We start from the raw sequence: 26,145 nt of genomic DNA, 5'->3' as shown, positions 1-26,145 counted from the left end.
CACTGCCACCGACACATGACAACACCTGAAACGGCCATCGACTGACGGACAGATGAACACAGCGAGGGCCGGCCGCACTGGGGAATGTTATTCAGTCACAAAAAAGGAAGGGCGTGCAGCATCACTATGGTAACGGTGACCCTTGGAAACATTACGCTACATAAAAGCTGGTAACAAAACATGGTGTCCGCTTCCATTTATAGGAAAACTAGAGGCCTGGTGCATGAGATTCATGCACTGGGCCAGTGCGGGGGAGGGGGGGGCGGGTGTCCCTCAGCCCAGTCTGTGCTCTCTCGCAGTCCAGGGCTCTCACAGTCTGGAACCCCTCGCTTCTTACCACTCGCCTGCAGCAGCGGTGGGAGAGGCTCCTGCCACGGTCACTGCACTCGCCATCCATGCGCCTGGCTTCTGGCTGAGCGGCGCTCCCCCTGTGGGAGTGCACTGACCACCAGGGGGCAGCTCCTGCATTGAGCGCCTGCCGCCTGGTGGTCAGTGAGCATCATAGCGACCGGTCGTTCTGCCGTTGGGTCAATTTTCATATTAGCTTCTCATTCTATAGGATGTCCAGAACAGGAAAATCTAGACACAGACTAGTGGTCACTGAGGGCGAGGCAAAGGAAGAGACACAAACTGACAGGTGATGGGTCCTGGGGCGATGAACACATTCTAAATTTAGATTGTGGTGATGGCTGCACGATTTTGCGAATATACTAAAATCACTGAATATACAGTGTAAGTGAGTGAATTCCAGGGTTTATGAAATGTATCTCGAAAAAACTATGAGAAAATAATAAATCTACTCTGTGTCGAGGCTGCCATCATGACGAACATTTTTCTTAAGTAAGGAGCATATTAAGAAGACAAGAGGAGGTCAGGTCGCCCTAACCTCACTCTTCCTGCTTTGAAACTTGTGCGTCGAGTGGATGCTTTTCGCTGTGATTACATGACCTCTCCAGCTGCCGATGCTAAGAAGACACCGTCGCTAACACAGGCGGTTCTAGAGCTTTCAGTGGTGGTTGTCCGGTTTGTGGATAATCGAAGTCTTTGTCTTTGTTCTTCCCCCTTTCCTCCCTCTCTCCTTCCAGCCCAGCCCAGCCTTGCTCGGCCAGGACAGCTATTTCTCGCTCTAAGAGAATGGCGAGAGAAACAAAAGAGGGCGAATCTTAAATTCAGCAGTTTTGGTCTCCTTTCAGCATAGCCGCGGCGCCTTGGAGTTGGCTTGGTCCATAGGGACCATCTGGTGCAGGCCGCTCTTTCTTCATGTGAGGAAGCAGGGCCAGAAAGAATAAAAGCTAACAGTTACCAACTGTTTACTGTGTGCCAGGCACTGCAATTTACATGGATTATCTCACTGAATCCTAACAACCCTCTAAGACAGATACGACTATTAATTCCATCCTGTAGATGAGGAAAATGAGGCACAGAGAGGTTTAGGAACTTGAATAAGGTCACACAGCTAAGAAGTGGATCAGTGGCATGGCCCAGGCGGCCTGGCTTCGGAGACCAAGTCCTTCACCGCGGCCAGTACAGCGACTCCTAACATTATTCCAGCGTCTTGTAACTATTTGGTGGTAGGTCTAAAACTACAGCAGGTGTGCGACGCCCACCCCAGTCCGCACTTAAAATGACAAAAACGTCCATGGAAGATGGGAGTGGAAGCTGTGACCTAAACCAAGATGGCGAGTCTCCAGTGCTGCAACGGTGACCCCACCCACAGCCAGCGGACAGAAGCAGAGCCTCCGAGCGGAGCGGCGGCCGGAAGCCACTCCTGGCCGGACCCTGCTCCGCCAGGAAGGGAGGCAGGGCTCACAGGCTGTGACAGTCCGCACTGCACTTCCTTCCCGGAAACCACGCTGCTGAGCCCTGGGAAGCGACGCCTGTAAGGCAGAAGGCAGAAGGCAGAAGCCTGCGCCCGAGCCCTCACCCGCCCAGCGGCCACCCGGCCGTCCGAGGCCAGGACGTGCCTCTGGCCCAGAAGTTCGCACGGTGCCGCCCTATGAGATGGAGTCGGATAGGAGTCCTGAGATAATCCGTCACAGAACCACGGCATCTTTTATTTATGCAGCATGGAGAGTACACAGCACTTTGCAAACAACTCATTAATCTGCCACTTATTTTATTTATCAATCAGGGTGCTCCTTACACCTCACATCGTGGGTGGAGCCAATGATGCCACTCCTGTCGCCCCGGCTACACCATGGATGGGGGCACAGTGTCACGTGGGAATGAGTGACAGCTGCTCTGGGAGCTGGGCCTGGACACCCTCTATCAGGTGGCGTTCTGGGTAAAAGGACATTATAAAAAGGAACAGAACTATATTTAGATTCACTTCCCCAACTTGAAAACACAGCCGCATCCATGGAAAGAAGTTTGAGGCCAATGCTAAGCCGGAATGCTCCAGCCGCGTGTAAACCGAGTCTCAGACCAAGCAAGGACGAGGCTTTCCGTGATAATGAAGACGCCTTCCACGTAAATATGTTCAATATCCGAGTTTTGGTTCATTTGCTTGTTTGGGGACATTTTTTGTAATTTGCCAACAACAACCAGAAGTTCATGTTGTCAGTAGAGGTGGAGGCAACAGTGTGACAGGCCTGGTTCCAGCAGGGAGCTGAACACACAGCACAGCGCCCCTCCCCCGGCAGCCCGCCCACCGGGACCCTCCCCCACCTCTCCACCCCACACCCCACTTCCTAGGTCACGAGCCTCTCCCTCACCCATCCTCTTCCAGCGTCCTCAGTCTCATTTCCAATCCTCGTAGTCACCCCCTTTGTTAGAAGACATGACACCAAGTTCCCCAAATCCTGTTTGGTAGGTCTGACCCAAGTGCTCTGAGCACCCTCCTCCCACCTCTCAGATGCCAGAATTTGCCCCAAAATGGATTATCCAACATGGACTGGAGAGCAGGGACACTTCTCATCACACACGTCACGGTCTCTGCCCCGATCACAAGGAACAGCGCGTGGTCTGATCCCAGCGCTCGGAACGTGTGCCTGCCCAGCCGTCGTGTCATAAAGCCGAGGTGAGCTCCCCGCGCTGGGCTGCTCGCTCCCCCGCCTCTCTCAGACCCTGGACACACACACACGCGCACACACGTGCACACACATACACACATGAGTTCTGCTACAGACAAACTTCTGTGAAAGCCACTCCGGCCATCTCTGCTCCACGAGGCATCTGCCCAGAGGCAGCTGGGAACTGTCTACGTTCCTTCCCCTCGTCGCGTCTCCCGGCCTCGCCGTCGCACCCTTGCCCTGTGGCGCACAGCTTCCGCCCACAGCCCCGACCCACATAGAGCATACATGTACACACGTGCACGTGTGTGCACACAGGCAAATTATTCTCCCTTAAGTAATCACTCTACTGACGGGAGCGGCAGGCGAGATAGAGGGAGGTGTCGAGGGGAACTGTGGTGGTAACTAAACACAGCTCTCGGCGGCCGTGCTAATCAAACACCGAGGAAAAAGACCGAGAAAGACAAAGGGTGTTAAGAAAGCAAAAAGCATTTTCTAACGTCCCTCCGTGACAACTCGGTGCAGAAATCGCGGAGCAGTGCCGCGAGCCCCGGTGTTCTAAAGTTAAAGCTGCCCCCCAGCTCCTTGCTCACGGGCTCTTCCCCGCGGAGCCGGCACACAGTAGTTTCTGGTTTCCTAGTTTTTAACCCTGAGGGATTTCTGACTCAGAAACAAAACGAGAGACAAAGGGAGTTTACCCAAATAACCAAGGTCTTTCTACACAATGTGACCTCTGACTTTCTCCTCCTCTTCCCCAGGCCCACTCCCAGCACACACACAGGTAGACAGCCTGCTGCCGCAGACACGGGTGGCTCCGAAAACAAAGAAAACGCGATGCCACATGGTCCCAACCCCCCACCAAATGTGTCCCAGGAGTAGACAGAGCCCCTCGGAACACGCCGAGACCGGAGACCGCGCGGCTCCTCCGGGGCTGGGCCCGCCTGCGGCTCCTCCGGGCACTCTTCCTTCACCGCGTTTATTTAAAAAGCACAAAGGTATGAAAATAAAAACTCACCCACACTCGGAGGCAAGAAAACACGGGGGCTCTTTCTTTTTTTCTCTAATATCCCCACGGTAATTCCTGACTCAAATACCTATCCATCAACCGCACTGTCGCCCTGCTGCCTGCTCCGGGGCTTGTGCCTGCGTTTCCTTAAACTTCCAAAAGGCTGGGAGACAATCAGCGAGTTTTCCTACTGGGCTCGGAGTTTCCCAACTAAAACCATTAACAAAAGCCAAAGCAGCAAAGGCAGGCCACGCCCAGCCCCTTGGAGCCCCACCTGCCCAGCTGAGCCAAGCGTGACCTTGTGACCCTCCAGGGAGAACACAGCACCCCACAAAGCCCACCCTGCGCCCTGCACCCTGCACCCTGCGCCCTGCACCCTGCACCCTGCGCCCTGCAATCTGCACCCAGCCTCTGCACCCTGCGCCCTGCACCCTGTGCCCTGACCCCGGCCTCTGCACCCTGTACCCTGCATCCGGCCTCTGCACCCTGCACCTGGTATCTGCACCCTGCACCCTGCACCCTGCGCCCGGCCTCTGCACCCTGCACCCTGCGCCCTGCTCCCGGCCTCTGCACCCTGCACCCTGCACCCGGCCTCTGCACCCTGCACCCTGCACCCGGCCTCTGCACCCTGCACCCTGCGCCCTGCGCTTGGCCTCTGCACCCTGCACCCTGCACCCGGCCTCTGCACCCTGCACCCTGCGCCTGGCCTCTGCACCCTGCACCCTGCACCCGGCCTCTGCACCCTGCACCCTGCACCCAGCCTCTGCACCCTGCACCCTGCACCCGGCCTCTGCACCCTGCACCCGGCCTCTGCACCCTGCACCCTGTGCCCTGCGCCTGGCCTCTGCACCCTGCACCCTTCGCCCGGCCTCTGCACCCTGCACTCTGCACCCGGCCTCTGCACCCTGCGCCCTGCACCCGGCCTCTGCACCCTGCACTCTGCACCCTGCGCCCTGCGCCCAGCCTCTGTAGGCCGGAGGTGGCGGGCAGCAGGGAAATCCTTGGCAGAGGCAAGGGGGCTCGACAGGAGTGACACCCTGAAGGAACGTACGTGCAGGACCACCCAGTGACCTTGGACCATCCAGTGACCTTCCACTAGCTCTGGACCAAAAGAGAAAGATACTCCTGCAAGTTTCCATGCCGCGGGGCTGCCTCGCACCGCACAGAAGGCAGGAGGCGGGAGGCAGAGCCCAGCTGGGAGGCAAGCGGCTGCTGTGGGACCCCCAGCGCGGCTCCCACCTTTAACCCCAGCGCCCTGCATCCCAGGCAGGCTTCTCCTCCCCTCCCCCCAGCCCGCGGAAGGACAGAGCGGGGAGGCCTTTTCTCTTTTCCTTTTTTTACTTTTAACTTTCACCCCTGGATGCCCTCTCAATCCCAAACTGTGTGTGTGTTTCCTCTTACCACGGGGCAGTGAGCCTACCGTTTTCAATTTACAGGCCTTGACAGAGTATTTTTAAAAATATATTATTCTAGAGGCAACATGCGAACCCTTAATTTAGATTTTTTTAAATCTCCAAATATGAATGTCATTAACTGACAGAAAAATTAAAAAACAAAATACATATCCCGTCAAGACATTACACCTTGGGAGAACGGCGTGACCAGTGCGGCTGCTCTCCCCCCAGCTCAGCCTCGGGGGCAAGGACCAGCCCCCTAGCCCACCCGCCAGGTCTCGCGCAGGCCCGCCCACTCCCACCGACTCCCCGGGCGGCTTTAATTAGGAGGCTGGAATTAAACACTTTGGCCACCACATATAGGTAAGAGCCCGATGGGCTTCCTTTCAATAAAGATCTACAGTGTCCTCAAAAATAGGGTCTCTTTAGCCTGGATTCTCAAATATGTCTTTATGTCTTGATTCCACATTTTATAAATCAAGATCCGTGGAACACATATTAGATTAGAAACCAATGTCACCAAACCAAATAAATACTCATAATAAATAAGCATCAAGATAAAAAATAAAAAAAGGAAAAATAATAATAATGATAAAGACAACAAAAATGTGTATTTGTACTTAGGTTTCCTGCTCTAGCCTAACAGAAAAAGAAAAACTAAAAAGTCTGACAAACTGAAACAGCTCCTTGATATCTGTATGCACAGCCCATAAATCTCTTAAAAGGTGTCTCGCAGCTAAAACAATGCAATTAGCGGCTGGCAAGAAGGTCAGCGGGCAACCTGGCGGCCGCTGCCCGGGAGCTTTGTCTGGGATGCTCTGTGCAGCGCAAACAACACTCACAAAGGAGCTGCTCGCTAATTTTCCATACAATTCGGGCCCCAAGTAATTACCTAGCCCCTCACACGGCCACATCTTGAAACTATTTATTTTTTAAAAGAGAAACGCAGAGCGCTCCAGAGAAAGCCGTGCGCCCGGCCCCTTTATGTGCGCCCATCAGCGCGCATCACCCGGCATGCAATCATATTTATTGTCACTTTCATCCATGTCGTGCCCTTGCTTATATGGTTTAGATATGAATTATTGACTGTTACACTCCTTGTTGTGAAAAATAAATAAATAACGAGGCTGTCAGGTACTTCCCGCAGCCAGCCCACCAGCCAGCCAGGCCCGCCGCTCACCTTCCGTCACCACCCCGGCCCTCGGCTTCCCGCCCTGCTATCAGATCGCCTTCTCAACTCTTTCTTTTCAAGAGACACAGAATCACCCACTCTGGGAAATTAAGGATTAAAATAAACAAACGAGAGGACGTGGCTAAATGTCCTGTCCGGAGCAGCTGTCCTTGAAGCACACCTCCCCTGGGTGGATGGCTGCTGTTTTATAATTGTGGCTTTAAAATTTAAAGGCCCTCCTGGGATGTGTCATAAGTGTGTCAGTCCGCGCCACGAGGCCTAGAAAGTTAAAGCACAACAGAAAGCTCGACCTCCTGGCATTCCAGCTCCCAGGCCAGCCGGCCCCCTGCTGTGACATCGCAGCTCCCAGGCCAGGGACCCGGCGCTGCGGTGGCCGGCGGGCGGCACAGGTAGCAGCCAGCACCCGGAGAACCAAGGCCTGCTTCCTGTGATGGCAAGAGACAATGGAAAGGGAACTTTAAACAACTCCCCCCAAAGAGTGTGTTAAACATATTCCTTCCGGAAATAGCCTTTTACTTTCATATTTTTCCCCGAAAGGCACTAATTCTATAAACTTCCTTCAGAACCTCTATGTCCAGTCTGTTTTCAAAGGGGCCGGACGGAGTTCAGCAAAAGAAACCAGCAATGCTTGATAATAACTGTCTGAGAAACTTGGTGCTTCTCTTACAGGAAACAGGACGCCGTATGGGAACACGCAATCGATCTTGAGAGAACTCCCATTCTGCAATTTTAATATTTAAATATCGGGTTCCTGGTTGCTGGGGAAGTGAGTCAATTGGCCAAAGAAAATGCGTAAAGGTCCTACCTGTCTTTTCCTTGATCTCACACAGCACGTTAAACAGGGCAGGCTTCATTCGGTGGCAGTTTAACGCGTGTTTTCTACAAAAAAGAAACAACATCATAGCTCAGGTGGACGTTTCGGGATCAAACTGCTGCTAATGCAGGGGCTAAATGAACACTGAAGCCACAACTATATCCCAAGCAGAACTCTGGCAGCTTCAATGGTTTTATGACTTAATACAGGGAGCCCCGCCACGGAAAAAGAAACCACGTTCCTCAGCAGGCGCGCAGGGCTTTAACTACAGACGAGAGCTAACCTAAAGAATGCCCACGTAGGCAGAGCTGTTTTGGTTTTTAAGTAGCTTAATCGAGGTGGAATTCTTAAACCGATAACGCCATCCGGGGCCATGGGTATGCAGAGCCCAGTGCACGGGTTAACAGTTTTGTAAGATCTGTGTTCGCCACCACAGCCCGGGAGCTGTCTGCCTCTCGGTCTGTGTGTGTGTTTTCAAATTTAATTCATCCATGTGCTCGAATTCATTCCGCAGATTCCCCCATATTCTCATAAACACAAGATGCTTGAAAGGTCTTCTGAGCAAAACTGTCAATTTATAAAATTTCAGTCCCCGAGTTAAAGAGTATGGAAATGCATTGCCAGGGGGCAGGCGTGCCCATATGGGGAGTAAATTCATTTCTCTGTGTTCACATTATGTCTCTTGTGCACACAACGCGTATTTGCAGGTGTTGGAAATTAAATTATTTACAATTAGGACCTAGCACCCATTGGGGGGAAAATAAATACAATTCTGCCTCTTAGATTAGTGATTTACCTGGTTCTCCAGCGTGTTTGCATTCAGAATGCACTTGAAGAACAAAACAATACCTTTCCCCTCATTTTACTATGGAAGCACTTTAGCAGAAGCATATTATTTTGGAAACAAAATACTGATCGTATCAGCTATTAGTTAAAGGAATTCTGTGTACTAACTAAAATTAATTTGGAAAGATAAATGGAAACCCCTGGCACTTGAGATGCATGCAATTCTTTTTTAATCCCTTTGAACGTAAAAAAATAAAAAATAAAAAATAGATGCCGTGCTCATGAAGAACAGAAACCAGCAGGTCTGTGCTCCACGGCAAAGGAGGAATAAGCTGAGAGTATCAAAACAAACACATACATTGTGTCCAAATGCTAATGGGTTACTTTGTAGATAACACATGTATGTAATGAAGGTGCAACTACAGAGAGAAACATCAGATCCAGGATTTGCCGAGTAGTTACATTGTTAAACCAGAGAGAAAGGAAAATCAGACCCACTTTTGCCGAGTAGTTACATTGTTAAACCAGAGGGAAGCCTAGTGGTGACCTGGCTCTGAGGGTGAGAAGGGGTGGAAAGACTTTAATGTAGCGAAGATCTCTTGCGGGGGGGAGGGGGGTTTAAGTAGTTTTCATGTACATAGGCCCAAATACAAAGAAAACACAAAACAAGAAAGCCTACGGCTTAGCAGAACACTGCGTTTCCACAGCACATCAATGAGGCTAGAGAGAGGACAGACGTTTCCCGAACCCCAAATGGTGTCTGATCCCTCTTGGCATCTAGGCCATTAAAAGAGGGAACCCGCCAAGCCACGGTCGTCCTCAGTGTTACAAAAAGGAGTGGGACTGAACATCAGAAAAGTGGGGAATCGCCCACCTTACCGGCCCTTCCACTTCACAAACTTGTTAATAAAGCAGCTTATTGGTATGACTGAGTTTATTTTTCGGGAACAATGCAATGGAGAAATCTGTTCCATTTCAAAAAGAGCATGCCAGTGGGAGCGCTTCCACTTACCATATACGAGCTTTTCTTCAGAAAATGAAATTCTAATAGAACAGCGATTAATTTGGGAAAACTTTCCCCAATTTAAAAAAAATTTAGAACAACTCCAGCCTTTGAACATTTCTGAGTTTTCAAAACCCGTAAGCCCAGCGCTGGGAGTTTGCATGTGGCATGTCTAGCAGTTGAAATAAGAGTGGATTCCTAACAGCCACGCTTTTAACTGTTTCTTCTCATTTCTCAACTCAAATTCCTATTTTCCTAAGACAAAAATACGTATAATGATGTATTTTCCATGTGACTAAGTCCTTTGAAGTATAGGAATTGTGTAGATATGTTTTTAAAAAATAAAAACAAAAAAACGACTGAGATATCTAACAAAGCTGGGTAACTGTAAACACATCTGTGGTCATTAGATTTTTTAAATTCTTCCTTTCGAGATGGGCCTTGAGCAAGCTGGAGTGGGTTGCCACTGAGTCTGTTTTCTTCTGAAAGGGAGTTTGCTGTAAAGCCCTGGAGTGGAGACCACATTGCTGGCCGCCGGGGAAGTGAGAAGCCCAGCTTATTTGTTATGTTTCCTTATTAAAGATTGGCAAGTCCTCTGCATCGGAACAGGTCAAACCCGCACGTGCCTCCATTTCTCCCCAGGTGCACTCTGAGTGGTCCTGCAAGAGGCATGGGAAAGCATGCTTGGTTTTGCCCCCCACCCCTTTTTAAAGGACCAGACATTCTGTGCCATGGAGGTCAGGAACCCAACTCAAATGGAGACAGTAAAGTTAAACTAAATGTCCTAGTTCCTTAAAACTAACAAATACGTCTACAAGTAAAATTACCTCCTATCTTTCCATCAGCCTCTTTTTACCATAATTAAATGGATACAGAGTATTTTCTGGAGAGTTGACAACTAGTGACAAAGAATTATCCTGCTTTTTTTTAAGAAGTGAGAAAGGGGAAGAAATAAAAATTAATTTTGGAGGAGTACATCCAGGAAAAAAAATCAAAAGTCTCCAATTTAGGTAAGGAGTCAACTACATTTGCAAATAGCTTGATCCTGGGACATTTTATTTTGTCATGTCACGGGATCCCTCACCCAGAAGACACGAAATCTGCTGAAAACTTGAGCATTCTGCTCTCTCTGAGGCACTTTTTTAAAGCAGTAAAAAGTGCCGGCCGCCTCTGGGTCCGTGGGCAGCATTTTCGCGTGCCCGGGTGTGCGTGGACGTAGGTGAATGCCTCTGTATCCACACTCACACGCAGCCCAGGCCACCTCGCGGCAGGGGACGCCAGTTGAGATAACAACGCTCCCTCCCACGGCAGTCCTCCGCCACGGAGTTGCTCCTCAAAATGGGGAAAGAAACAACATTTTAAAAGAAAGCGCTGTGTTGCTTAGCTTCCCATTGTTTCCCCGGCGAGAGGGAGACACACACACACACACACACACACACACACACACACACACACACACACACGAAAGGGGAAGAATAGGCTGCCTCTCACCTGGCCTGCGCCTCGTCCAAACTCTGGTCGGTGATGGTCATGATCTGCTGGAGGATGTCCCCGATGTCCTGCTTCCTGCCGCCCTCCCCCTCGGTGCCCGCGGCCCCGTCCTGCAAGTGCTGGGACAGGCCGGGGTGCCCGGCCATGCCGACCCCCGCGTGGGCGTGCATCAGCCTGGGCTGCTCGTCCATCTCCGAGCAGCGCAGCCCGGCCGGCCCCGGCTCCTGCGCGCGGTCCTGGGAAGCACCGGCTCCGATCCGGCCGGCTGTCTCCAAATCCTTTTCAGGATAAACAGGGCAGGGAAAGAAGACCAAAAGAAAAAATCCCTCTGCCTCTCTGGGCAGGGTGGTGGGAGGATGGGGAGTGGGAGGGGGAGGGGGCGTGGAGGGGTTGCGGGGCGAAGGAGGAGGGCTGCCGGGGAAGGGTGTCGACTCCAAAGAGCAAGGAAAATAAACCACCTTCCCACTGGACGGAAGAAATCAGAGCTGGCTTAGGGTGCTCAGTCCGGCTCCTCCAAGGCAGGAAAGGGCTCCGCGCTCAGATCGCTGGCTTAATCCCTTTGCAAATAGGCAGGGATCGGGAGGAGGCAGAGCCAAGCAGGGGGTTTGCGAGGCAAACTTTCCCCCGCCCGCGGCCCCAGCCCCCACCGGCCGGGCGATCGCAGAGGGGTGGGCTAGCAGAGACACAGCCCCCCGCCGCGGCGGGCACAGCGCCGGCTCGCTCCTCCTCCGGCTCCGCAAACTCCGGCAGCCCCGCCAGCTCCTGCTTTTGTTTAGCTCAGGCTCAGGACTCCAGAAACACACAGAAAACCACAGCCTGCTAGGAGGAGGAGGACGAGGAGGAGGAGGAGGAGGAGGGGGAGGAGGAGGAGGCGATGTAGGAGGAGGAGGGAAGGGAAGGGGGGCCGAGAAGGGGGAGGGGCGGAGGAGGAGGCGGAGGACAGTGAGAGGGAGGAGATGCAGGAGCCACGCCCCCTGTGCTGATTGGCCCTCTGAGAGACGATGGGCCACGCCCCCTTCTGCGATTGGTCACTGGAGGGAAGACGGTCCCTCCTCCCCTACTTTCCTGCCTGCGCCTCCTCCGGGGCCTCCTTGGGCTCCTCCTCCCCGGCGCCCTGTCAATCAGGGTTCAGAGGTGGGCCGGGAAGGAGGCCGAGCTAAGACTGGGTCCTTAAAGGTGCCATGGTCCCAGCTCCTTAGCTCCTACTGTGCTTGCCTGCCTCTCTGAGATCCTGTCCTTGAGAAAACGTGGCTGCACTTAAATGCAAGCGTATGAAATTAACACGGAAGAACACAGACCGTGTGGGTCTCCCCCACCCCTGTTTTCCTTTTGCTGTAATGTTGCCATTTAAAACTTGATCCTCTTAAATCCTCAGACCTCAGGGAAGCTGTTGAGAACAAAAGTTTGTCAACACCGAGTCCTTATGAAACAAAGTCGAGCTGTTAATATCATTAAAAATGATTTCGAATAAGCGGCCAGTGTAATAATAGATTATTTTTAATCGCAGTAGAGTTAAGGAATACGGAACTGTGACATTTTTGTTGCATGAAAACTAAATTACAGAGTATGAAACTAAATCATGCTGAAGAAAAAAAAGACTAATAAGTAAGTTCACAAAATGAAACTAATTCAGCATATCTCTCCCTTCCCCCTGAGGGAAATTAGTTATTTGGCTTAAATACGTAATAAAGAAATGCATTATCACAGTCTGGTTCTAGTTTTTAATATAGTCTAATAAGCATTATTAACGGGGATAAGAAGGGAACTGACATTTATTGAATGCCTACTATGCACCAAGTAATTTACACAAGTTATTTTACTTAATCCCCAAGACATCTCTGTGAGTTATGGAGTAGTATTTCCATTTCACAGAGTGGGAGCTCAGAAAGGTTAAATAACTGGTCCAAAGTGTCAAAGCTGGAGTTCAAACCCAAGTGTGACTCTTTCCCAAAGCCCTGTTTCAGCTATACAGCTGCCTAAGTCTCCCAAAACTATGGACACTGTAAAAATTAGTTTTGTACAATTGCCCATCTTGTTTGAAAAGACTTGAGGTGTTTAAGTCTATGCAAATAAGATGTCTTCAATTGAAAATGGGTAAAAAAAATGAAAAAAATAGGGTCAGGAAAAAAAAGCTAATAAGAAATCCATAGTCAAGTCCAATACCATTGCTCCAGGTAGGCTATGAATTTGCCCCCCATCTTTTCATCAGGCAAGGTGAGAGGGGGGTTCTGACTGCTGTGCAGTCACAACAGCCATAAGACGAATTACGGAGGAAAGCCTGGAATATTCTGGAAGACAATATATTCTGCCAGCTCTCTTCCTGGATGGCAGGGCTCCCTGGGGACATGCAGGGAACTGCTCTGCGAACTTTGCACTCCCCAGTCCACAAAATGCAAGGAACTTGCCAGGTGCTTTGAGATCCTCAGATAAAATGTATTCTTTTCAGCAGCCCAACCTCCTTCCAATCATTATGAAAAACAGGTTTGGCAAGAAGAGGGGCACATACGAAAGGATTTTAAAATAGTTCTTAACAAGTGACTTGGAGCTTATTGGCATGAAGGCATGCAACGAGGGTATTCATTATAATTCTGATGTGATATTCATAACAACTGTTCATTCACATCCATACCCTGACTTGTAAACGTGTGAGTTTTTTAATCAACACTAATAAAAAGTTGAGTACAAAACTATATCCTGAAATCACACATCAATCATGGTGATTAACGTATTTCTTACAAAGAAGAAATCTCACCTCTTACTTAAAGCATGAAAACAAGTAAAGCAGAGCCTGTGAGAAATCAGTTTGTGAGCAAGTAATTCTCCCTGAAAAGCTAACAACAGTTCTCAGGTGAAGGGCATGATCCATACCAGAAGGTCATTGTCATGGAGGAACATTTTAGTAGAGAAATAAGAAACACACACAATGATATCAATGAAAGCTGGGTTTTATCAGGTGCTTTACAATGATTCTGTGTTATTTTTAGGGTACTTTATTAATTAATCACCATAGTGGTCTGGCCTCAATGTCTATGCCTTTAATTATTACCCTATAATGTTAACAAAGTAGGTTTCAATGTCTCATAAATGCTATGGAAGGGACACTATGCCTTCAGCGTCCCTTACTGGATGGGAAGGGGTGACCCAGTTAGAGGGACAAGACACAGACTCTGAGGGAGGTCTGAAGGATGAACTGGATCTGAAAGCCGGCGCTAATGAATCTGACAGGAGGACAGAGTATCTCTCCAGGCACCATGGAAACGACGAGAAAGGTGAGATGGGGAGGACATGGAACAGCAGAGTCCGTGCTTTTTATTTGATGAACAACCGGGAGCCACGGAGGGAGTGGTTGGCTTGTTTTAAGCAGGCGAGAAGAAAAGTGTGTTTTAGGAAGGAGTATCTGGTTGCCCAACACAAAATCTGTGGCGAAGATGGAATCAGGAAGATGAAGTAGGAAGGTGGCAGAAGAAATGGGAAGGAGAGAAGAGGATGAAGCCATGGTGGGAAGAAGGGCGGCATTGGCGGAATACCGATGGCGCTATGGATACAACTGGCTGAGTGTTGATTATGTTCCAACCTGTGCGCATATTACCACCAACTTTTCACAATTTGACACTTTCTTTTAACAGCTTCCTTGTGAGGTTATAATCTCCACTTTGCAGATGGGAAACCAAAGTTCCTAGAAGTTGAGCTACTTGACACAGTATGAATTTAAAACTCTCCTATTTTTAATATATTACAGAGAATGGAGGAAGTTAAGGAAGAAACTACCGTAGGTGAAACAGAATTAAAATTAGAATCTCCTGTTTGCATCAAGGAATGGCTAGAGGTAGACTCCGAGGAGAAAGTTACACGTGGCTTCCATCCCTGGGGGCTGTGGCCAGGGGTGAACCACGTCCCTTTGTGCCTCCCCTGTCTCCCGGGGGCTCTGATTCTAACAGATATGTAACGAATACATGCTGAAAGAATGAATGATGCTAGGAGTCACACTGTGTTTCTTCAGAATAATAAATGAAGTCCACAGAATTATGTTTAAGGACACAGTTACTATCAAAATTTGTCCAGGAGAACCAAGATGGCGGCATAGGTAAACACCTGTACTTGCTGCCTCTCACAACCACATCAAAACTACAACTAAAAGACAGAACAAATACCATCCAGAACCATGGGAAAGCTGGCTGAGTGGAAGTTCTACAACTAGAAGGAAAGAAAAAAGTGCACTGAGACTGGTAGGAGGTGTGGAGGTGTGGAGGTGTGGAGGTGCGGAGGCGTGTGAGAAATGAGCTGGCAACTGGATGCGCTGTTGTTTTTTTCAATCCGGAGGGAGATACAAGCTCCCGATTGCTCTGAACTCCAGTTCTGGGCGAGACCCTGGGGACCCAGACTCATACAGGGAGAAACTGGACTATCTGGCATTGGGCTGGAATTCGAGGGCAGCTTTCTCTCAGAGGCACTCGCAGCGATCATTGTTCCTGCCTGGGGGCACGGGACGCTGAGAAGCGGGGACCTCCCCAGTGCAGGGCTGATTGGCAGCCATTGCTGTTTGCTCCACCCTGGTGATTGCCCGAGACCCCGCCCCACCCAATTTATAACCCTACCCAAGCTGGGCGCAGAGGTTTTTGTATATGAATGGCCTGTCCTTTTGTAGACTAAAACCTAACAAACTGCAGCTGGGTCAGAGAGCTCCAAAGCTTCCAAAAGAAGGCCCAAGGCCCGGCAGCAGCAGCCTGCCCTGCTTCACAGCTGGGCACTTCCAAACCCCAAACAAAGAGGAGGACTCTGCAGATCTCTCTGTAGCTCCTGCTGGGTGGCCTCAGGCAGTGGCTGACTTTGCACCTCCTTGGAGATCCAAGAGCCAGTGTGCCCAGTGGTCAGTGTGAGACCATCCATATTACAACTCTTCACAACCATAAGCGACACACTCAAGGGGCAGACTCAGTGAGCACCAAAGTCCCACTGCAGCAACTCCTGCTCCATAGGGGTGTCTCCAGCACAGCAGCTCTTCCACTGTAGACACAGCTGGTCCGCACAGACAATTGGCCTGGAGGTCAATTCCTCCCAGTGATACCAACAGCAATCAAGGGTTAACTACAAGACTGTGCACCCAGCCCACAAAGAGGTGCACCAAGAGTGTCCACCTCAGGTGATTGGGGAGGCTGAGCCACTGGGCCCTATAGGACACCTAGCACACAAGGCCACTCTATCAACTCAGGGAAGCAGCCAAAATGTGGAGACAAAGAAACATGTCACAAATGACAGAAATGGAGGAAAGCAAACTACTGGATATAGAGTTCAAAACCACAGTTAGAAGGTTACTCAAGAATCTTCTAGAAACCTCCAAGGCACTTAGTGATACTTTCAAGGATCTTAGTGAGAATGCCAAAAAAAAATAAATAAAAAAATAAAGGAAAAGGACTAGTCAGAAATTAAGCATACACTGACTGAAATAAAGAATAATATACAGAAATTCAACAGCAGACTAGAGGATCGCAAGAATCAAGTCAAAGATTTGAAATACGAGGAAGCAAAAAACACCCAACCAGAAGAGCAAAAAGAAAAAAGAATCCAAAAATTTGAAGGTAGTGTAAGGAGCTTCTGAGACAACTTTAAATATTCCAACATCCGAATTATGGGGGTGCCAGAAGAAGAGAGAGAGCAAGATACTGAAAACCTATTTTGAAGAAATAATGACAGAAAACTTCCCCCACCTGGTGAAAGAAATAGACTTACAAGTCCAGGAAGCACACAGAACCCCAAACAAGAGGAATCCAAAGAGGACCACACCTAGACACATCATAATTAAAATGCCAAGAGCAAAAGACAAAGAGAGAATCTTAAAAGCAGCAAGAGAAAAACAGTTAGTTACCTATAAGGGAGCACCCATACGATTGTCAGCTGATTTCTCAACAGAAACTATGCAGGCCAGATGGGAGTGGCAAGAAATATTCAAAGTGATGAATAGCAAGAACCTACAACCAAGGTTACTCTACCCAGCAAAGCTATCATTTATAATTTAAGGTCAGATAAAGAGCTTCACAGATAAGAAAAAGCTGAAGGAGTTCATCACCACCAAACCAGTATTATATGAAATGCTGAAAGGTATTCTTTAAGAAGAGAAAGAAGAAAAAGGTAAAGACAAAAATTATGAACAACAAATACATATCTATCAACAAGTGAATCTAAAAAATCAAGTGAATAAAAAATCTGATGAACAGAATAAACTGGTGAATATAATAGAATCAGGGGCATAGAAAGGGAGTGGACTGACAATTCTCGGGGGGGAGGGGGTGTGGGTGCGGGAAGAGACTGGACAAAAATCTTACACCTATGGATGAGGACAGTGCGGGAAGAGGTAAAGGCATGGGGTGGGGTGGGAACCGGGTGGAGGGGAGCTATGGGGGGAAAAAAGAGGAACATCTATAATAATCTGAACAATAAAGATTTATTTTAAAAAATTGTCCAACTAGCAGAGTGGTTCTCAACTGACCTTAATCTAATGCCTACAAGGCCCTCTCCCCATGCCTGGCTCTACGTTGGGATGTCGGTTCTGATGACCCCCTTTCAGACGTCACCGCAACCTCAGGAGCACGCACTCTCCTCTTCATGAAGGGACGGCAAAGGGTGGCGAGGTGTGCACAGCCTGGGGAACACACGGGGCAGGAATAAACTCCCTGCCATGCGCCCCGATGCTCCGAGCAGACACTCACCCCTGTGTGCTTCTGGTTATTTCTGAATTGGCTTCTCTCTCTTCTAGAACTCTTCTACTCTCAGGGGGAAAGTTCTCCTCTGCCCAGAGGTCAGGACCGGAGTTTGGAAAGTTCTCCTCTGCCCAGAGGTCAGGACCGGAGTTTGGGATGGAGACCACCCGAGGCAGTTGTGGGCCTCTAGCCTGGCCCTTTCTCTTTCAGCTCTTCTCTGACCTCCTCCTTGGCTCCTTCAACCCCGACTCCTTCCGCCTCCTCCCCCCCCCCCCCGCAGTGCTCTTGCTCTTCCTTTCCTCCTGCCCAGCCTCCTCTGTGCCCTCCCTGCTCTGCCCTTTGTCGACTGCCCTGGGCAGCTCAGGGGCCTGCAGGAGCCCTGCACTCTGTCAGCAGGGCCCTTCCCGGCCCATCAGCGAGCTCCGCGGCTCTGTGAGCCTTTGGAAATGGCATCCACAGGCTGGTGGGCGCAACTTTGCCTCCTGCCAGAGCAGTGCCCATTATGTTGATCTGAGTCGCAAGGGATTTCAGGACCCAGAGAAGGTACCATCCACCAGCCGTGGACTGTTGAGTAAAGGAAATGTTCACCGTGGCCCTGCAGCGGTGCGGAAGCCGCTGGCTCTCGCCGTGAGCTCTCAGAGTGAACACGAACCTCTCTTTCCTCTGGAGCAAGCTGCCACATGGTGGACAGCCCATAGGACTGGCTCTGGAAGGACAGTCAACCCGTCGCAGCATCAGGCCTAAAAAGCCGCAGGGGCCAACCCTTGAAAGCAAATCCAAAGGAAGGGGAGGGCTCTGTGCTAGAACCTTGACTTGGCTGCACTGCTTGAGCACTGGCAGGACTGTGACAACAAGACAAAGTGGGCGCCCTGATCCCACGGAGCTTGCTTTCTAGAGGAGGAGATCAACATAAGCGAAGAGAGAAATCTATGAGCTCAGAGACTCATAAATGCTCACAGAACACAAAGCAGGACGTGGAGCAATGTGAGGGAGTCAGGGAGACGGCCTTGGAAGGGTGGCCAGCAATGGCTTTCTCAGAAGCTGGCATCCGCCTGATCTCGAGTGAGAACTCGGGTATGTGTGGGTCCTGGGAAGCAGCACTCAGAGAAGTCGGGTGGGAAGGACGAGACATATGCAAAGGGCTGGGCTTGAGCTTGGATTTGAACTTGAAGGATAGAAGACCAGAGAGATTGGAGCCTAAGAGGCAAGCAAGCGAGTAGACAGAGATGGGGTCAGCGAGGAGGCAGAGACAGGCAGTGTGTGGCCTTTCGGGCCATGGGAGGAATTCGGATTTTACACTGACTGCATTTGAAACCCACCGGGCAGACGCTGAACACTGGCTCACCGAATGGCTCCTCACCATGCCCTGCAGGCCGGCGGTGAAGGCGGGGCATGGCCTGCTCTCCTGGAGTGTGCAGTTCTCCTGGGACAAGTCAAAGGATGGAGCAAGGAGCACAGGATGGACAACGATGAGCTCCATAGCGAGAGGAAGTGGAAAGGCATGGTGGAGAGCCCGGCCACTGCTGGAGACAGAGGGGTCGTGGAGGGCGTCTTGAGGAGGGACCTTTAGCTCTGACCGGAATGGTCAGGAGAAGCCATGGGAGGGGGGAGAGAGGGGGGAGGCGGGGCAGGAGAAATGGCCAAGACAATGGCTCTAAGGAAGGAATGAATGTGCCCAGGATGTTTGAGAGACAAGAACTAAAGCCAAGTTGGCAAGAGGGGAGAGTGGTACAACGCCGAAGTCACCAGGCAAGCAGTTTTAGATGAGCCAGGAGGAGGCATGGCAGAGTCTTAGAAGGCGGCCGTCGCCTGTCCACATGCTGTAACACGACGCCATGGACCGGGTGGCTTATGAATAACGGACATTCATTTCTCGTGGTTCTGGAGTTGGAAGCCCAAAGTCAGGGGGCTGATCTGTGTCAGTGGTACTTCCCATGGCGGGGGGCGGGGGGTGGGAAGGGAGCTCTGTGGGGTCTCTGGTAAGAGTCCAGTTCGTGAAGGTTCCACCCTCACAACTGAAGTATCTCCCAAAGGCCCCATTGTCCGGTACCTTCACGTTGGGCACTGGGATCTCACCAAAGGGCCTGGGCGGGACACAGACACTTGGTCTGGAGCACGGGAGAGCAGCATCCCTGACTTTTGTTCTGGAAGCATCCTTTGCCTCGGTGCAAAGAACGCACTGGCAGAGTGGGGTGGGGAAAGTGGACGCAGGGGGAACGGTTAGGAAGTATCGCAGACCTGCATGCCTGACGTGTTGTGGCTGAGTGTCCCGGCTCCAGACAGGGCCCCAGGGCTGATTCCGGGACTTCTTGGAGGTAAAGTCAACAGGCTCCGTAGGGCGGGATGACCTTGGCCAGGAGGTTACTCATCCGTCTCATGACCTTGGCCAGGAGGTTACTCATCTGCCTCATGACCTTGGCCAGTAGGTTACTCATCCGCCTCATGACCTTGGCCAGGAGGTTACTCATCCGCCTCATGACCTTGGCCAGTAGGTTACTCATCCGCCTCATGACCTTGGCCAGGAGGTTACTCATCCGCCTCATGACCTTGGCCAGTAGGTTACTCATCTGCCTCATGACCTTGGCCAGTAGGTTACTCATCCGCCTCATGACCTTGGCCAGGAGGTTACTTATCTGCAGCCTCACTTTCAGTGTCTGAGACTGAGTCAGGTCAACAGCAGGTCATGGGGAATGCTAAGCGTCACGCAGAGTGCCTGGTGGAGGACAATGCTCAGTGCACGACTCGGTTTAAACCCTCCATTGCTCTTGGGGAGCTTCTCCCGCAGCCGCCCGTGTCCTCGGACCTCCCCTGCCTGGGGGCCACCGCAGGGCCCTGCTTTCCCAGGGTTCCTCAGTCTCAGAGCCACGCCCTGCAGAGAGACTAGGGACCCGCCTGAAAGCCTTCTCTTTTCTCCGTTTCAGACTTCCTTTCCTGAAACGGACCCCATTCAGGTTTGATGAGCGCACTTTACCTCACAGTCTAAATAAAGGGAACTGTGAACCCTGACATAGTCCCGAAAGGAAGCTTTGCTTGAGGGGACCCCAGTTGTCAAACTCTGTCAGTTCCTATTGCTATGCATCAAACACCCCAAATTAGCATCTTCAAAGAATAACCACTTTTTCTTGCTCACAACTCCACAGGCAGCAGGGTGGGGAGCTGGGCGGGGTGATGCTCGGCTGAACTCCGGGACAGTTAAAACAGCCCCACTCAGTGGGAAGGTCGGCTGCCTGTGGTCTGGGTGACAGCAGTGTTGGGGCTTGTGTGTCTTGTCGTCCATCTGTCTAGCTCAGCTCGCTGGTGTGTGGTCAGGGTTCCCAGGAGAACGTGCGTCTTCTGAGGCCGATCCCACAGAACCGGCCCCTAGTCTGTGGACCACAGCAAGCCAGGCCAGCCAGACTCCAGGGTCAGGAAATTGGCATCACCTCACCATCTCAAGATGACAGGGGCTGAACGGTCCCAGTGCTGAGGGAGAGGTGGAGCATTGGGACATTTGGGGAGCTGGGGACCAGGGGGGATCTTTGACCTGGCCTTTTGGTTGTTCTTGCTAAGCCTGAGTACCCTCCCCCGCTTCCCTAGCCAGCAGGGGTAACATTGGGCCTACTACTCTTTGCCCCAGTAATGCCAGTCTAGACCTCTCTCTCCTCTCATCTAGCCTTTCTGGATCTGTCCGGTCTTTGAATCCCAAGCACTTCTTTTCCTCTATGGAGGGGAGCATTTGGAGGGAGAAGACGCCCGCCCACACATAGAGAGTTATTTGCTACCGGAGGAAAGAGGTTAAATTCCCGTTCTCAGCGTGCCTCCCCGTTAGGTACATCACTGTCTCTGTCCTTAGCATGCTTGTATAGCCAAAAGATCCACAGAACACGAGCTGAGAAGGAAATTGTGATGGACAGACGCAGCTGGTTATAGGCCCCCAACACACTTTCTTCCTTTCTTCGAAATCACGGTCCATTCTGACAGCAAGGCACCCGCTAGCTGACGGGTTTCCCAGGCTGCCTTGCACCCAGCATGGCCATGACCATGTGCCATAATTCTGGGCAATGAGATACAAGAATAAATGCCTTGGGTTGAACTTGGGGGAAAGCTGTTTTTCAGTGCTAAAAATGGACAGACGTCCCATACTTGTGCCTTTTGCCCTTTTTGCTTATTTATTGCCTGGGACATAGACATACTATCTGGAGGTAAAATTACCGTTTTTAGACCATGAGACTGAGAGGTGGTGCTGTGAGTGGTAGAAGAAGAAACCGGAAATGGCCTAGATCCTTGAAAACGACACAGGCCCCTGATTGCCTACCTTTGGATTTCTTGTCCTCTGAGATCAAGTAATTCCATATTTGCTGAAGTCATTGTGATCTGTTTACGTGGAGCCTAGCTTGTACAATATAACAGATACATGATTACGGATACAATATTACGGATACAGGGCTATCGTAACCAATACAACTACCGCAGTTGATCCCCAAAGTGGAAGTTGATGCTGTAAGTACAGTGTAAGCGACTCGGAGAAGAAACAAGGAAGCCACTTTCTTTTGAGAACAGAGACATCGTCAAGAGTCGGGTGCTTCCGGACATCGAGTGGGCAAGGTCTGGGGATCACGCAAAGGCAGGGAATCTGGCCGTAGCTGTACGGACGGGGAGGGCATCTGGAGAGAGAGGGAGCCCTGGTAGACGCTACAGATGCCCACCACATCGAAGTTTCCTCCATGTCACCCGAAAGGCCATCTGAGCTGCCTGACCCCTCATTCTCCTCTTGAACTTTCTCCTTATCTGTTTCTTTCCTAAGCAAAGGGCATCACCACCTGCCTAGTCTCCTTAGCCAAAAACTGCTTCCTCTCCTCCAGGGCCACAGTCACGTGACTCCCAAATGCTTCTGATGCACCCCTTAACTTACACCTTTCTTTTTTTTTAAAAAAAAAAGAAAAACAAACACAAACTGGTTTATTATCTAGACAGCTGATATTAAATATAATGGAATTCTTCTGCCAAAGTATAGTTTATCAATTTGATCCATCAACTTTGATGCTTAAAAAAATTCACTGGAATAAAATTCAACAATCAAATGTTAGTTTGTGTCTTTTATTAACCCAAATGCAATTACTTGTCTTCTGGTTTGTTGAAGCAATAGGTCAGACAACATTTGCCACAAGAAAGTCTGTCAAAGTGGCTGGCCACAAAAACTCCAGCACCACATTCATCTGAGGGCACTTTGACGAAGGTGACTGATTTTGCCATTCTCGTCCACTTTGTACTATTTCAGGACAGCCAGCTTAACCTTCTTTCTCTTATGCTTGATCTCCTTGGGAGCGGTGTAAGACTTCTTTCCTTTCTTGGCTCCACCATGAAGTCTCAACACAAGATAAAGTGTGGACTCCTTTTGAAAGTTCTAGTCAGACAAAGTACGCCCCTCTTCCAGTTGCTTGCCAGCAAAGATCAGTCTTTGCTGATCAGGAGGAATTCCTTCCTTCTCCTGGATCTTGGCCTTTACATTTTCTATCGTATCCGAGAGTTCAACCTCGAGAGTGATGGTCTTCCCCGTGAGGGTTTTCACGAAAATCTGCATCGTGGCAGTGACTCCACCGCAGATGGCGGATCAGAAAGCTTAACTCACACCCTTCTGAGCAGTGGGTGGGGAGGACAGAGGTCGACAGGCAATCGTACATCACTGCTCAGGACAGCTTCGGCTCCCACCTGGACACCCGCCAACCCCCTGCCCGCCAGGACCGGCGTCCCTGTCTCAGCCCAGTTCTGCGAGGTGGCATTATTCAGAACCAGCTCCTCGTGCCGCCCTTTTGCTTTAGGACGTTAGACGCTTGTGCTTGGACAGTGATCACCCCTTTGCCTGGCACCCCAGGACACCCCACATCTCCCCCGGGGGTGCCTGCAGCTCGGCTCCCTGTGGCCTCTGCAGGGAGCCTCTCCTCCCAGGTGCCCTGCTAACAGAATCCTGTAACCAGTGTGCTCCCGCAGGCACCCCTCCTTCCACAGGTTAAACCACGCCAAGTCCTGCACGCCTCCAGCAGACAGTCATTCTCAGGGCCCTGCTGGCTGTTTAGCCAGTGCCGGCCGGACGGGAGCGGCGCTGCCTGACCGTGGGCGGGCAATGGGGACAGCTCAATGCACCCGAGAAAGAATAGACGGGAGCGTTCACGTCGCAGAATGTTTTCTTCTCTTTCTTTTATTTCCTCATTAACGTGGCACTGAATCTAGGTCTTCATACACAGAGTAAACTATTTCCAGGTAATGGTTTTCAGGGAAGGGGTTCGTGTTTCCAGAAGCTGGACTACAAAGACCTCTAAGGGCCTTTCCAGCTCCCAAACTCAATGCAGTTATCTTTTTAAAATTCAGTTCTACAACCGATTGTCTGAACTCTTCCCTCTAGTTGTATTTAGATGTAGATGACAAGCAAATTGAAATCAATGAACTTTACATTCCTGAATTAGCACTTGGGATTTCAACAAATTTCAAGGCAGCACAAAATAGTTTAATAGACTAAGTAATGATGATAAAGTGGTGGAAATGCTTATGTTTCTCTTCAATGCATCACATGTTATACAGTGAACATCAAGTATCTAAGTTACTAGCAACCATCTTCCTTAACTCATCACTGACGTTCTGCACTCGTTGGGATTAACTAATTGTTTTGATGGCACTTGCCCTGAAAGCAGGAGATTACTTACCAAATGGGGCAAAGAGAAGAGAGGGCGGCCCAAGGCCGATTCGCTGGAGCTGTCTGCTGCCTGCACAGATCAGGAGCGAAGTGCAGGTGAGTGTGTGACACACTTGCACACAGCACCTCGCTGCCTCCATGGGAAGGTGACCCCAGCACCCTGTGCAAACACGAGGAAGCCCACGCTCTGTAATAGAGGCTTGTTTATGAGCAGAGGAGCTGAAATCTGTCCCCACCCCCACCCCCTTATAAATAAGACCTGGCAAACTCTGGGGGAGGGGCTGCAGATTGAGCTCCTCACCATGACCAGGGATTTAATTGACCACACCTACATACTGGAGCCTTCGCTAAAACCCTAGCCGCTGGCGTCTGGAGAGCGTCCAGGGCGCGAACGCGCATGGGTGCACTTGGAGAGGACATGCGAGCTCCCAGCACTCCTCTCCCAGTGCCTGGTCGTGGGCATCGCTTTCATTCGGCTGTTTCTAACTTGTATCCTTTGCAATAAACCAGTCATAGAAAGTCAAGTGTCTTCTCTAGTCCTGTGAGCCATTCTGTAACCAGACAATCAATGGGTCTGTGCTGCCTGTCACTACTTGAGCCAATTCAGCGGAGACAGGGTTGAATCATACATGAGCATGTATTCCAGTCCTGCCGGCAGCATGGAGAGCAGCAGGTTGTCCACAAAGATCTGCTCTGCGCACCCTCCCCCCCGCCCCCCCCCCCCCCGCCATAAACCAGCTGCTTATATGGGGTATGAGAACAAAGATTACATGGGGAAGTGGGGTTACAGGCACGGGGAAGTAGGCTATGTGGGCTGGGGTGGGACTCCATTGTTTGGGCAACAAGGTTGTCAATCTTTCCATTGCAATAGGCAGTTCTTGAATGAGAATGGACCACATTCCAAGGTAGACTCCCAGGTCCTGGGGGCGTACAACTCCCAGCCAGGTTAGAATGTCCTTTCTTTAACCAGCACAAGGCAATCATGGTTACAGAGGATGATTAATATTTCCTATAACCATAGCTAGTTCCCAACATTCTATTTTTGCCCCTAACACTTCTAGCAAATTATCCAGCCCAAGGAGGGGTTGAGGGGACCCCAATCTACAGGTGGTCCTCAGGAGTACAGGAGGCTGGGGATTAAAGTGGGGTCAGTCTTGGAGACTGAGCCATTGACTTGTGGGTTGTGATGCTGACGCCAGGCAGATAGTGTCAGGATTGACTTAAATTGTAGGAAACCCAACCAATGCTGGGGACTGGCGGGTGAGGGGAAACCGCACACGTCTGGTGTCAGAGTGTCCCGTGGGAAGAGCAGGTCTGGGTGCTGGCAGAGTAACTCAGTGCTGCCTGGGAGTCAGGATCTCCTGGGGCCCGCAGACACTGAGACCTTCCTGTATTTCTGCTCAACCAGCCTTGCATTTTGCCTCTTATTATCATGGCAACAAGGAAGTTCCTACGTTCATGTGAAGGCAGAAATAAGGCGGGATCAGCATTTCTCTGTCCTATCTGTTCTTTTATCAGGAAAACAAAAGCTTTCTCAGAAACCCCAACTCTCAGCTTAGCATGATTGGCCAGAAGTGGTCATGTGACCACTTTTAGCTGCAAGAGAGGCCGAAACACAATTGTCACACTGGCCAAGCAAATTATGACCCAACTGCCAGCACTGGTCCCTTGGATCACGAAGTCAGGGTTCTCTGAGCAAAGTGGGGAGGGGGCGGTATGGGCAGGTTGCCACAGGTCCCTTCTGCTGATGGACTCTCGCTCTATATATTTTAAAGACTTCACATTTTATTTTATTAATATATTTTTGTTGATTTTAGAGAGAGGGGGAGGGAGAGAGAGACTGAAATATTGGTGAGAGAGAAACATCCATCAGTTGCACCATGGGGGATTAAGCCCCCAAATCGGGCATGGCCCCGACCAGGAATGGAAACAGCAATCTCTTGGTGTGAGGGATGATGCTCAACTGCCGCGCTACCCAGGCTGGGCTGATTCTACACATTGTTCATGTCCCAAAGGGGCACCTTGAATCTTCCCAGGATTCTACACATTGTTAACGTCCCAAAGGGGGCACCTTGAATCTTCCCAG

At 50.5% G+C, this 26,145-nt stretch overlaps 1 protein-coding gene and 1 pseudogene across 5 annotated transcripts in view; both read right to left on the bottom strand.

Moving 5' to 3' along the window:
- The window catches only part of PBX1 (PBX homeobox 1), a 210,540-nt gene extending 199,021 nt beyond the window's left edge, over positions 1 to 11,519 (bottom strand). The window contains exons 1-3 of one of the 4 annotated variants that reach the window (XM_080648713.1): positions 11,156 to 11,519; positions 10,698 to 10,975; positions 7,409 to 7,482 (exon numbers count right to left, since the gene is read on the bottom strand). In XM_080648713.1, coding sequence (XP_080504839.1) covers positions 7,409 to 7,482; positions 10,698 to 10,888 — 265 coding nt within the window. In that variant the 5' untranslated portion in view covers positions 10,889 to 10,975; positions 11,156 to 11,519. Of the gene's footprint in view, positions 1 to 7,408; positions 7,483 to 10,697 lie in introns of all 4 variants that reach the window. The other 3 variants (XM_080648716.1, XM_080648715.1, XM_080648714.1) reach the window with 3 other exon arrangements.
- Positions 11,520 to 22,486: 10,967 nt separating this feature from the next.
- On the bottom strand, positions 22,487 to 22,952 carry LOC308237652 (ubiquitin-ribosomal protein eS31 fusion protein-like; annotated as a pseudogene). Its single transcript has one exon. The product of its transcript is annotated as a ubiquitin-ribosomal protein eS31 fusion protein-like (transcript).
- Between the last annotated feature and the right edge of the window lie 3,193 nt (positions 22,953 to 26,145).

This window comes from Plecotus auritus, assembly GCF_963455305.1.
Source record: "Plecotus auritus genome assembly, chromosome: 12".
Classification (NCBI taxonomy): Eukaryota; Metazoa; Chordata; class Mammalia; order Chiroptera; family Vespertilionidae; genus Plecotus; species Plecotus auritus.
The sequence above is the reverse complement of the archived record's forward strand: the minus strand, read 5'-3'. Positions and strand labels throughout refer to the sequence as shown.